This window comes from Elephas maximus, chromosome 19 (assembly GCF_024166365.1).
Source record: "Elephas maximus indicus isolate mEleMax1 chromosome 19, mEleMax1 primary haplotype, whole genome shotgun sequence".
Classification (NCBI taxonomy): domain Eukaryota; kingdom Metazoa; phylum Chordata; class Mammalia; order Proboscidea; family Elephantidae; genus Elephas; species Elephas maximus.
In genome coordinates, this window is record NC_064837.1 from 66,002,849 (window position 1) to 66,014,879 (window position 12,031).

General features: G+C 58.2%; 1 protein-coding gene across 5 annotated transcripts in view; it reads left to right on the forward strand.

The window, feature by feature from the left end:
- ITGB4 (integrin subunit beta 4) overlaps nt 1–11,997 on the forward strand; it is a 32,808-nt gene extending 20,811 nt beyond the window's left edge. For 2 of the 5 annotated variants that reach the window (XM_049860176.1, XM_049860177.1), the window contains exons 27-41: nt 1,901–2,105; nt 3,081–3,238; nt 3,580–3,760; nt 3,887–4,024; nt 6,304–6,486; nt 6,572–6,703; nt 7,882–8,112; nt 8,566–8,796; nt 9,207–9,365; nt 9,844–9,993; nt 10,570–10,758; nt 10,844–10,999; nt 11,084–11,248; nt 11,335–11,445; nt 11,534–11,997. In XM_049860176.1, the coding sequence (XP_049716133.1) occupies nt 1,901–2,105; nt 3,081–3,238; nt 3,580–3,760; nt 3,887–4,024; nt 6,304–6,486; nt 6,572–6,703; nt 7,882–8,112; nt 8,566–8,796; nt 9,207–9,365; nt 9,844–9,993; nt 10,570–10,758; nt 10,844–10,999; nt 11,084–11,248; nt 11,335–11,445; nt 11,534–11,673 (2,529 nt within the window). In that variant the 3' untranslated portion in view covers nt 11,674–11,997. The remainder of the gene's footprint in view (nt 1–1,900; nt 2,106–3,080; nt 3,239–3,579; nt 3,761–3,886; nt 4,025–6,303; nt 6,487–6,571; nt 6,704–7,881; nt 8,113–8,565; nt 8,797–9,206; nt 9,366–9,843; nt 9,994–10,569; nt 10,759–10,843; nt 11,000–11,083; nt 11,249–11,334; nt 11,446–11,533) is intronic. The other 3 variants (XM_049860178.1, XM_049860179.1, XM_049860181.1) reach the window with 3 other exon arrangements.
- The last annotated feature ends 34 nt before the right edge of the window (nt 11,998–12,031 follow it).

Here is a 12,031-nt window from a genome sequence, read left to right on the forward strand (position 1 = left end):
TTACATAGATCACTCATTGCTAATGTTTGCCTTCTCTAGATGTAGATAGGTATGTTGCTGTTTCGGGGCGCCGACTCATAGTGACCCCACGTGACAGAGTAGAACTGCCTCATAGGGTTTTCTAGCCTGTAATCTTTATGGTAGCAGATCACCATATCTTTTTCCCGCAGAGCCACTGGGTGGGTTCAAACCATCAACCTTTCGGTTAGCAGCCGAGCACTTAACCATTGCACCACGAGGGTTCCCTTTAGATACAGAAATAGGGACAGCTTAGATACAGAGATAATACATCTATATCCATATTTATCTATCTATATAGAGTTGTTTTTTGTTTTGTTTGCTGAACTATTTCAAAGTAAGTTGCAGCTATCATGACACAGGCCCCTAAACACTTCTGTAGGCACTTCCTAAGGACAAGGATATCCTCCCACGTGCCTACAACACAAGTATCAAACTTAAGAAACTTCATGTTGATCATACTAAACCCATTGCCGTCCAGTCAGCTCCAACTCAAAGAGACTCTGCAGGACAGAGGAGAACTGCCCCACAGGGTTTCAGAGAAGCGGATGGTGGATTCGAACTGCCAAACTTCTGGTTAGCAGCCAAGCTCTTAATCACTGCACCACCTGGCTCCATTATACTAGTACCTAATAATCAGTTCATATTCAGGGGTCCCAGTAGTGTCCTTTATAGCTGCCCCCATCAAAATCCACGACCCAATCAAGGGTCTGGCATTACATTTTGTTGTCATGATCTTTTGTCTCCTTTAATCTGAAACAGTTCCCTGGCTTTGTATTTCATGACATGGACACTTTCGGAAGGGTCCAGGAGAGTTGTCTGGCAGAGCAATTCCCTGTTTTTCTTACATCAGCAGTTGAACTTTCTTTGTATCTTTTGAGTTTGTGTCCCCTGCCCTCGCCCTAGACAGCTGTACCATGGAATTAAAACTCATTAGTTTGAAGCGCCACCTAGTGGTCTCATGTGAGAGGGATTTTTTTTTTTTTTTCCTGGCTGCCCACAGTTGATCTACATTACACGCATGCACGCACACACACGCACACACACTACACACACATATTCATCCTAGGAAGCTCAGGAAAACTGGAGTGTTGGGGAAAAAAGCTGGAGCCGATGGAAGCACCCACCCAGCAGGTAGGGCCTGTGGCCTGCTGGGATCCCAGACTTCAGAGCCACAGTGTGGGGACAGTTCTTCCCTTCCTGGGTGGGGCCTGCAAATCCCAGCCCCCAGGGGCCTCACAAAGGGCTGAGTGCCTGCTTGTGTGGGGGATTCTGTAGCTGCCAGTGCATTCTTGTGTCTCTCTAAGCCCTGGTTGAAATCCCGGCTTCACCACAACTATGTGTGGGAACTTGGGCAAGCTTCTTAAGGTCTCCATGCCTCAGTTTCCTCATCTGTAAAATGGGGATGATAACATCATCAAACCCATACCATTGTGAGGATCAAATGAGCTAATCTTTGTAAAGTGCTTGACACCCCTGTAACCTCTTGCCATCAAGACAATTCTAACTCATGGAAACCCCATATGTTACTGAGTAGAACTAAGCTCCATAAGGTTTTTGTGATGGTCATCTTTGCAGAAGTAGACTGCCAGACCTTTCTTCCATGGTACCACTGGATGGGTTTGAACTGCCAGCCTTTAGATTAGTAGCCAAGTGCAGGCCGTTTGTACCACTCAGGGACCTGACCGATACACAGGAGGTGCTCTAGAATCACAGGAGCTGTTTCATGTCCATGTGACAGTCTGCATGTGATAGGCTTTGCAGTGTCATGTGCACAGGGTGGGCTGTGTGGCCATGACTCAATGCGTTCCCTGGAGGACCCTAATGTCTGAGTTGCCACATCCCCAGCCCTGGCCTGATTCTGACCCCTTCCCACTCCCAGGACTACATCCCCGTGGAGGGCGAGCTGCTATTCCATGCTGGGGAGACCTGGAAGGAGCTGCAGGTGAAGCTCCTGGAGCTGCAAGAGATGGACTCCCTCCTTCGGGGCCGCCAGACCCGCCGCTTCCACATCCACCTTAGCAACCCCAAGTTCGGGGCCCGCCTGGGCCAGCCCCACTCAGCCACTGTCGTCATGGGGGACGGAGGTGGGCAAAACTGGACGTCAGCTGAAACACGTGGGGAGGGAGATTTAACAAATAAAAATAGGGAACACTCAGTTGAGTATGAATTTCAGATCAACACTGAACACTTTCAATATGAACACTGAACACTTACAAGTACATCCTATGCAATTTTTTTTTTTTTATGTAACATTTGGGACATGCTTAGACTAAAAAACTGTTCAATGTTTATCTGAAGTTCACATTTCACTGGGTGTCCTGTGTTTTATCTGGCAACCAAAGGCTGGGATCATGCTCTGGCCCTGGGGCCTGCTGCTGGGATCTTGAATTCCAATTAGATCTTATCCCTTTGACTTTAGCCTCATTGTTGTTAATTGCTATCAAGTCAATTCTGACTCTCGGTGACCGATGTGTGCAGAGTAGAACTGTGCTCTATAGGGTTTTCAAGGTCTGTAACCTTCCAAAAGCAGACCGCCAAGGCTGTCTGCCAAGGCATCCCCAACTTTTCAGCTTAACCATTGCTCTACCCGAGAACTGACTTCAGCCTCAGTTCCAACTAAAATGTGGGGGCTCCTGGGAGGGGTATCAGTCCCAGCCTCCATTATAGTGGTGTCCATGAGTCCCTCCCCAGGAGGAGGCCTTATTAGGAAGATAGGACAGGAAGGAGGATACTGAGGGGCTAATGGGGGAAGGGGCAAGTGTTCTCCTGTGAACCATTTCCTTTGCCAAGGGAGAGAGACGGGCAGATGAATTCCCTCCTCCCCCATTCCTCAGGAGACCCTTCTGGGCCCTCTATCAAGCTTGGTGTGATGCCCTCTGAGGTACTGACCCCCAGAGTCCCTAGGGGCAGTCTCAGTTAATTGCCGGTGAAGAGCCCTCTGTGTTTCAGTCTCTGGCGCCCCCTGGTGGTGAGGAGGAGGGGCTCCTGCCCCTCTTCAAGAAGGTGTCTGAGCTGGCTGGTCACCAGCCCCCCTCCCCACCGCACTTGACCCATTACAGATGAACTGGACCGGAGCTTAACCAGCCGGACTGTGTCATCAACCCCGCTCCTCCGCGGTGACCCAGCGGCCCCACAGAACCCCAATGCCAAGGCTGCCGGGTCCCGGAAGATCCACTTCAACTGGCTGCCCCCTCCTGGCAAGCCGATGGGATACAAGGTGAGGTGGGGTAGTGATGGGCTGGATGGGGAGGTCTGGACTGGGGAGGTGGGCAGCCTGATGGCCCCTGGAGCGAAGAGATGGCATGCTTGGACACGATGGACATAGGGAGCCCCATCTGGGCCCAGGGAAGAGGGAAGACTTGCTCCTGAGTTTTTCAGACATTTGCTCCCCTCCCCTGCCTAAGGGACACCCCTCCCCCCCAGCCAGAGCCTTGCCGTGGCAGGCCACTCAACCTCTGGAGCCTCACCTGTACCATGGGACCATAGGGCAGGGTTCCAAGGGCGGGAGGGACAGCTTTGGACCCCCACTCCCCACTGACTGTCCCTCCTTGAGAGCAGGTGAAGTACTGGATCCAGGGCGACTCCGAGGCTGAAGCCCAGATGATCGACAGCAAGGTGCCCTCTGTGGAGCTCACCAACCTGTACCCGTACTGTGACTACGAGATGAAGGTGTGTGCCTACGGGCCGCAGGGCGAGAGCCCATACAGCCCCCTTGTGACCTGCCGCACCCACCAGGAAGGTGAGGCTTGCCACGTCCACTCCAGCCTCCCTGGTGCCAGGGCACCCAGCCTGCCCTCTCTGCCTCCCAGAACTCAACCACCCCCCCCCCACTGACAACTCTCTTCCTGCACCTCCCCCACCCCAGTACCCAGCGAGCCGGGGCGCCTGGCCTTCAATGTAGTCTCCTCCACCGTGACCCAGCTGAGCTGGGCCGAGCCGGCTGAGACCAATGGCGAGATCACGGCCTACGAGGTCTGCTATGGCCCAGTCAACGAGGACAATCGTAAGGGCTGGGCCCCTCTCCTGCCCCTGGGACAGCAGCCGTGGAAAGAGAGGGGGCAAGGAGCCAGAGGGAGGCTGGGGCCAGGTCTGAGCCCCCTGGATCTGCTGCACAGGGGGCTGAGGCCATCAGTTCTGGAGGCCTGAGGCATCTGTAAGTTCGGGTCAGATTTAGGCTAGGTTGTATTCCAAGGCCATGACCCAGTCTCCCATGGGGTAGGGTGGGGCCGAAGGCCTAGAATTATCATGTGGGGGCACCTTCCCATACAGGTAACCAGAGGGGCTCATTTTATATGGTTCTCTTAGGGCCAGAGTAGAGTTGCCAGATTTAGCAAACAAAAACACAGGGCACCCTGAATTTCAGGTAAACAAATTATTTTTTAGTATGTTTCTTGCAACATGAGCACCTGGCAGACCTGTTATTCTTTTCCACCTGGCAGAATGGGTGGCTGATCCCTGCCAACTGTCCAGAGAGAAAGGGTTAGAGGGAAGTCGGTCCCACCTCTCATCTGGGGCAGGGACCGCCTCCTCCCATCCTCGCCTTTGCTTGGTTAGTCCCAGTAATGGGGAGCTCACCACTCCACAGAGCAGCCGTTTTTAGAGGCTGTGCTGGAACCAGACTTTCTCTGACTTCCCTCCTCTGAGAATGACTCTGTCCCCTTCCACATGGTCTCCTGCCAAGGATTTCAGGATAGCCTGCATCCCCCACTTCTCTCTTGGCTAACCGTTAATAACAAAAGCCTCCAGTCATCACTTGTATCATCTCATTTAATCTTCACGGCAACTGTGAGGGAAGTAGGACAACCCCCACCCAAGAGGTAAGGGCAGTCCAGCTCAGTGGCTTGTCCAATGTCACACCCCAGGAAGGGGCAGGGCCTAGACTAGGTGTCCACATTTCTCACGCCTACATACAACCTGCAGACCCTCCAGCAGGTCAGGCTTAACCCTCCTGGAGGGCAGTGGGGCTGTTCTGGGCATCAGGCTTCTGGAGCAGGGGGCTGCCTCACTGTTTAATAATCAGGCAGAGAGAGCACCAACGCTCTCAGCAGCTGCCTCAAGCCCTTGGCTCCTTCTGAGTTTATAAGGTCTAGACCACCCATAGGAGTTCCTGGTGGTACAAATGATTAACATGCTTAACTGCTAAACCAAAAGGTCGGAGGTTCTCATACACCCAGAGGTGCCTCAGGAGGAAGGTCTGAAAAATCAGCCACTGAAAACCTTATGGAGCACAGTTCTACTCTGCCACACATGGGGTAGCCATGAGTGTGTCCCATGGACCAGTGTTGGAAAGCCTCCTCTGACCAGGCCTGTCATCCCAGGAGTGACTTGTATCTTCCAGAAGTTCATCCTTGACAATTTCTGCCCCATAGGTTCACCTGTGTCATGGATGTACCAGGCAGCCCTCCCAACTCCTTAGGCATCTGCAGTGGGTGGGCGGATGGCCCAAGGGCAGCCCCCATTGCAGCTGTTAGAATGCCCCCTCCAGGCTGATAGGCCTCCATCCACCAACTCCTTGAAGACAGGGTTTTCTGGGGGTAGACATCAAGCTTATCACTGGTCGTCTTTCCAAAATCCTCCTTTGGCCCTTTTTGGAAACTGGGAGTTTTCTGGTCTCCCTTCTTCCGTCCTTTCTCCGTTCCCCAGAAGTCCTGCAGCACAGCTGGCGGCTACATGTCCACCCTTCCCAGTGTGAGATCCCTGGGTTGTCCTCTGCTAATGTGATAGCTGCGGCACTCCTGCATCACAAGCCACCCTCCCTCTTCACTGTTTCCCTCTACCCTTAACCTTCACAAGCCTCAGTTCATCTTAAATTTCAGCTGCCTGAGCCTACTCCTTCCTCTTCTTCACTCCTTGCTCACTCGGGCACAGCTCCCCAAGGACAACTGTGGGGGTGCTCAGAGGCCCCCTCCTGTGCTTCCTCAACAGAAGCGACTGGGGTTTGGTTGTGGACAGTGGGGCACAGGTGGTGAAATGTCACCCTCGAGTGCCCATGCCTCTTGAGCAAGCCTTACTTGGAGGCAGTTTGGACAGGTTTACTGGGGGTAGAGGTGAAAGCAAGGCTGACTTGAGCCCAGTCCTGGCTGTCACTCACTTGATGATGTGCCCTTTGGACAGGTGTTGACACCTCTTGTGCCAGTAGTTTGAGAGAAGTCATGCTCCCTGCTGTGCTCTCTGCACCCCTGGGAGCTGTCCAGGGGCTGTGGGATGGTCCTGCTGTGTCAGGCAGGTCTGGGATGGTGCCAGAACTTGGGGGACCCCTCTGAAGCTCTCTCCTTGGCCCAGGACCCATCGGGCCCATGAAGAAGGTGCTGGTGGACAGCCCCAAGAGGCGGATGCTGCTCATTGAGAACCTGCGGGAGTCCCAACCATATCGTTACACGGTGAAGGCGCGCAATGGGGCAGGCTGGGGGCCTGAGCGGGAGGCCTTCATCAACCTGGCCACCCAGCCCAAGCGGCCCATGTCCAGTGAGTGGTGACGGAGAGGTGCAGGGTGGACGGGGAGGCCAGGAGGCTGCGATTGGGCCCAGGCTCACCTCCCCCCACCCTGCAGTCCCTATCATCCCCGACATCCCCATCGTGGACGCCCAGAGTGGAGAAGACTACAACAGCTTCCTCATGTACAGTGACGAGGTGCTGCGCTCCCCGGGCAGCAGCCAGAGGCCCAGCGTCTCCGACGACACTGGTGAGTGGGCCTGGGGCCCGTGTCACTGCTGTCCCAGGAGAGCAGAGGGGCTTGGGCGTTCAGTGAAGACTGGAAGTCCCCTCTGAGTCCCAGGAAAATATTGGTGAGCCCATGATTTGGCAGGCACTGTACTGGCGCTGGGGACACAGAGGGGACAAGGCAGACATGATCCATGTGCAATCGTGTGCAGCCAGTGTATGAGAGCATACAGATGTGTGCTGGGGGGGCTGATGCACACAGGCTTCGGTGTACGTGGCTTCATGACAAAGGCCAGGTAGAAACAGCTTTGTGGCTCCAGGGCTCACAGGCAGTGCCATGGAATCAGGACACATGGGGCAGGGCTTTGGTGGGAGGAGGCAGGCATGGCCCATCAGCAGCCACCTGGCCCGGTGCCAGCGAGGCAGTGCCACCCCTCACACACATGCACACACATTGGCCGTGTGCTTCTCTTGATTCCCAGCACAATGTAATGGCAAGAGCCCTTTGCTGGGACTCCTGAGCTCAGTCCTTGCTCTGGCCCTGCTGTGGGACATCAGATGAACCTGTGAGCCTCTCTGTGCCTCAGTTTCCAGATCTGTAAAATGAGATGCCAATCACATGATGTCCTGAGTCAAAATCCTCTGGGACACGTCTACAGTCTGTATCTCTCCTGCCTCCAGTTTCCCCAGTGAATACACTGGTCCCCACGGGGCTGTACAGAGCCGCTTTGAGGGGCTGCAGAAAGAACGGGTGTTGTAAATCAGAAGTCCCAACTGTACCACTACCGGCTCTGTCCTGTACCCCTGAAGCCCTCTGGCTCTGGACCGTCCCTGGCAGGCAGGCAGAGTCGGGAAGCGACTTGAGGGAGACCTCACAAGGCTGCCCCGGGACTCCCTGCTGGTCCAGAGGTCTGTCCTCGGTGCCACACTGTAGCTCACACGGGGAACGGCGGAAGGGCTGCACTCGCTCTTTCTGAAGGGCTCTCCTTCCGGCTGGGCGGGGCTGAGGGGCTGAGAGGCGCACCTGTCTGGGGTTTCCCCCCCCTTCGTCGTGCTCCCCGCCTCCCTACACCTGGATCCCAGCGAGCCCGGAGGATGGGCCTCGTCGCGGCGCCGCCCGCCTCGTCTGCCGGCCCCTCCTTGGGCAGCCGCCCGCCCCCCCCGCCGGCGGTGCCAACGCGGCCCTTCGTTGTTCCCAAGGCGAAGGCGGTGGCGGCTGGAAGTTCGAGGCCCTGCTGGGGGAGGAGCTGGACCTGAGGCGCGTCACGTGGCGGCTGCCCCCGGAGCTCATCCCGCGCCTGTCCGCCAGCAGCGGGCGCTCCTCCGAGGCCGCCGAGGCTCCCCTTGCGCCCCCGGACGACGGCGCCGCGGGCGCGGGGGGCGCCGAGGCTGGTGGCCCGCCCCTCAGCACGACGCCCGGGCCCCCCGGAGGTGACGGCGCCCTCCCGGGCCGCGCCCCGACCGCACACACATAGGCACACTCGGCGACCGCGTCTGGAGCCCGGGGGCGGGCTGCGTCGGAGATCGGGCAGACAGCCCCCAGCTCGTCTGCTGCTCAGGCTGCCCAGGAGGCAGACCCGGAAGCCATGAACCACCAGGGCAGATGCCCTGGCTCCCGGAGGGCGGGGTAGCAGGTCTCCCAGCTGGGGTCCACTGTGTTCAGACCCTGGCGGGTTACGGCGTCATGCCAGGCCAGGGGGCTTAGGAAGCGTGTGTGATCTGCCAGAGGCAGGGCGGCACTCCTCTAGGGACACAGGACCTTTGTCCCTGGCAGGCCAAGGGAGGCTGGCTATATTTATGGAAAGGCTCCCAGAGGGTAGGCAATCCCGGGACTTCCCAAGGCCACTGCCCCAGGCCTGCAGGTGACCCTGCTCTTCTCTACAGAGCACCTGGTAAACGGGCGGATGGACTTCCCGGGCAGCGCCAACTCCCTGCACAGGATGACTGCAGCAAACGCCGCCTACGGCACCCACTTGAGCCCACACCTGCCCCACCGCGTGCTGAGCACGTCCTCCACCCTCACGCGGGACTACCACTCACTGACCCGCACAGAGCACTCACACTCCGCAACGCTGCCCAGGGACTACTCCACTCTCACCTCCCTCTCCTCCCACGGTGAGTGCCCCAAGAACGCCGCCTCTGCTGACCCCTCTCTTCCAGTTCCTGGAGGCTCAGGCTGTGGTCTCTGGTGCCCCAGTGCCCACCCTCCAGCACACAAACCACACATGCATGCATGCACATGCACACAGCACACACACACACCATGTAGACACACACAACCACATGCATACATGCGTACACGTATAGCACACATGCATACAGCACACGCATGCATGCACGTACAGCACACACACGCATGCATGTACAACATACACGCGTGCATACAGCACATGCATGCACCTACAGCACACATGCACACAGCACACGCATGCACACAAGACACACACATGCATACAACACACACACACACATGCACACACGTGCACACTCCCTGCCTCTCTCACTCTCATTTCATCCTGCCTTAGGCCTCCCTCCCATCTGGGAAGCTGGGAGGAGCAGGCTTCCGTTGTCCTGGGCCCTGGGGGCCCGGAGTCGGGCTCGGGTGAAGGTGCTGCCCCCCTCCGGGGACTCACGAGACTCTATAATCCTGGCAGGGCAGCCAGCAGCGCCCTCTTGGGGCCCAGGTAGTTCGAGGGCAGCCACCCTGTCTCCATGGCTGACCTGCTCCATCTGTCAACCATCCATCCATGCAGCCACCACCCGTGCCACCACCTTTTCATGCTCCATCCCATCCGCAGGACCCCGGCCCACCCGCAGGAGCTAACCACCTGCCCCATCCCATCAGTGCTGTTGCCTAACACAGCCTCTGCCCTTGTGGGGGTGCCGGGCCAGGCTGGGGAGGGACCAGGCCAGCTGAGGTTAGGGGGTGCTGGCCAACTCAGGGTGCTCACCCTCTCGGCATAGGCAGGGCTCATACCTACACTGATGATGAGAGGGAGGTGCTGGGCAGCCTGAACAGGGTGTTACAGGGTGAGTGAGATGCCCAGACTGCCAGCAGGTGGTCAGTGTAGACACGCCAGCTGTGAGGGAGGTTAGAGGGCAGACCTGTGACTTCTGCCCAGAGACCCCTGCCTCAGCCCTAACTTGGCCCTCTGTCCCCAGACTCCCGCACGGCTGCGGGTGTGCCCGACACCCCCACCCGCCTGGTGTTCTCGGCCCTGGGACCCACATCCCTGAAAGTGAGCTGGCAGGAGCCACAGTGTGAGCGAGCACTGCAGGGCTACAGTGTGGAGTACCAGCTGCTGAACGGTGGTGAGCACACATGGTCTGGCTGTGGGGTGCAGCCCTTGGAGGCTCAGTCCCCCACACACAAGGGCATCCCTGGCTGTGTCAAGAACTGCCCAAGTCCCCTGAGCACTAACACCCCAACCCAGCCTTTGAGAGGGTCCCTAACCCCATGCCCCCCCCCTTCACTGTCTCTTCTGGCCTCATCCATCTCCCTGGGCCTCTCTCCTGGTCATCTCCTCTGCTAGGTTTTGCCTAACAAGGCGCCACTAACCTCAGACCCAGGGCCTCAGCTGGCCTGTGTGGGAATTTGGAAATGGCACCTCTGGGCAGACACACTCAAAGCAGTCTGACCTGGCCCCTTGGCAAGGCCGAGTCTGGCCAGAGCAGGGGTGGATTTTCAGGCTCCACTCATCACTTGTATAATGCACAACCTGAACAACCAGCCATATCTGGTGACTCTAGGCTGACCCTTTCTGTACCTAAACCACAGCTAGTCCGGGTGGGTGATGGCCAGATCTTGGTGGCAGATTAGGGGAAGGGTGGGATGATGCCAGGGGTGGGAAGAACACTGCCCCACCCTCTGCCCCACCCCACCCCCAGGTGAGCTGCATCGGCTCAACATCCCCAACCCCAGCCAGACCTCGGTGCTCGTGGAGGACCTCCTGCCCAACCACTCCTACGTGTTCCGCGTGCGTGCCCAGAGCCAGGAGGGGTGGGGCCCGGAGCGCGAGGGCGTCATCACCATCGAGTCGCAGGTGCACCCACAGAGCCCACTCTGCCCCCTGCCAGGTGAGCTGCCCCCACCCCCACGACCGCCCCTATCTGCCCACCGCCTCCCACCACACACGGTGACACTCCTCCTCCGCTCCCTCAGGCTCCGCCTTCACCCTGAGCACCCCCAGTGCGCCGGGCCCCCTAGTGTTCACGGCCCTGAGCCCCGACTCGCTGCAGCTGAGCTGGGAGCGGCCTCGGCGGCCCCTTGGGGACATCCTCGGCTACCTGGTGACCTGCGAGATAGCCCACGGAGGAGGTGCTGCCCGCCTCCGGGGAAGGGGTTGGCAGGGGCTGGCTGGAGAGGGGGAACGCGGACCCTGAAGGTGTCTCCCCTGCCCAGGGCCAGCCACAACGTTTCTGGTGGATGGAGACAGCCCCGAGAGCCGGCTGACAGTGCCGGGCCTCAGTGAGAACGTGCCCTACAAGTTCAAGGTGCAGGCCAAGACCACACAGGGCTTTGGCCCTGAGCGCGAAGGCATCATCACCATCGAGTCCCAGGATGGAGGTAGGGCTACGGCTTCAGCCCCGCCCCCTCGCAGGCCACGCCTCTTCCTGGCTCCATCAGCTGACTGGCCCCTCTGCCTCCTCCAGGCCCCTTCCCGCAGCTGGGCAGCCACCCTGGACTCTTGCAGCACTCACTTCCAGGGGAATACAGCAGCGTCACCACAACCCACACCAGCACCACCGAGCCCCTCCTAGTGGGTGAGTGGCCAGCTGGGGCTCCTGGCTCTCCCAGGGGTGCAAGCAGAGGGGAAGGGGAAGATGACCTTCAACACCTCCTCCCCTGCAGATGGGCTGACCTTGGGGTCTCAGCACCTGGAGATGGGTGGTTCCCTCACCCGGCATGTGACCCAGGAGTTTGTAAGCCGGACACTGACCACCAGTGGGACCCTCAGCACACAGGTGGACCACCAGTTCTACCAGACCTAAGTCCCCCAGCCCAGCCCACACCACCCCAGCAGTGCCCTAGAGCCTGGACCCCCACACCTGCCTCCTCTCCTCTGCCTCAGCTACTCTAACCCTAGGACTCCTGGGGGCCCAGCACCCCCCCCCCCATGCAGCTCACTCCCCAGGGTGAGCGCCTCAGTCACAGAGCAGGGGGCAGGCGTCCTCTGGGAGGCATGAAGGGGGCAGAGGCCCTGGAAGCCCCCTTGGCTGCCCACCTCCCCACCGGCCCCAAAACCATTTGTAACCAAAGAGCTGGACCCGCATGCCAAGGACTCAGCCTCTGTCCTGCACTTAATAAAAGATTTAGCTATTACTTGGCTCTGCCTTGTTCATGCTTCTG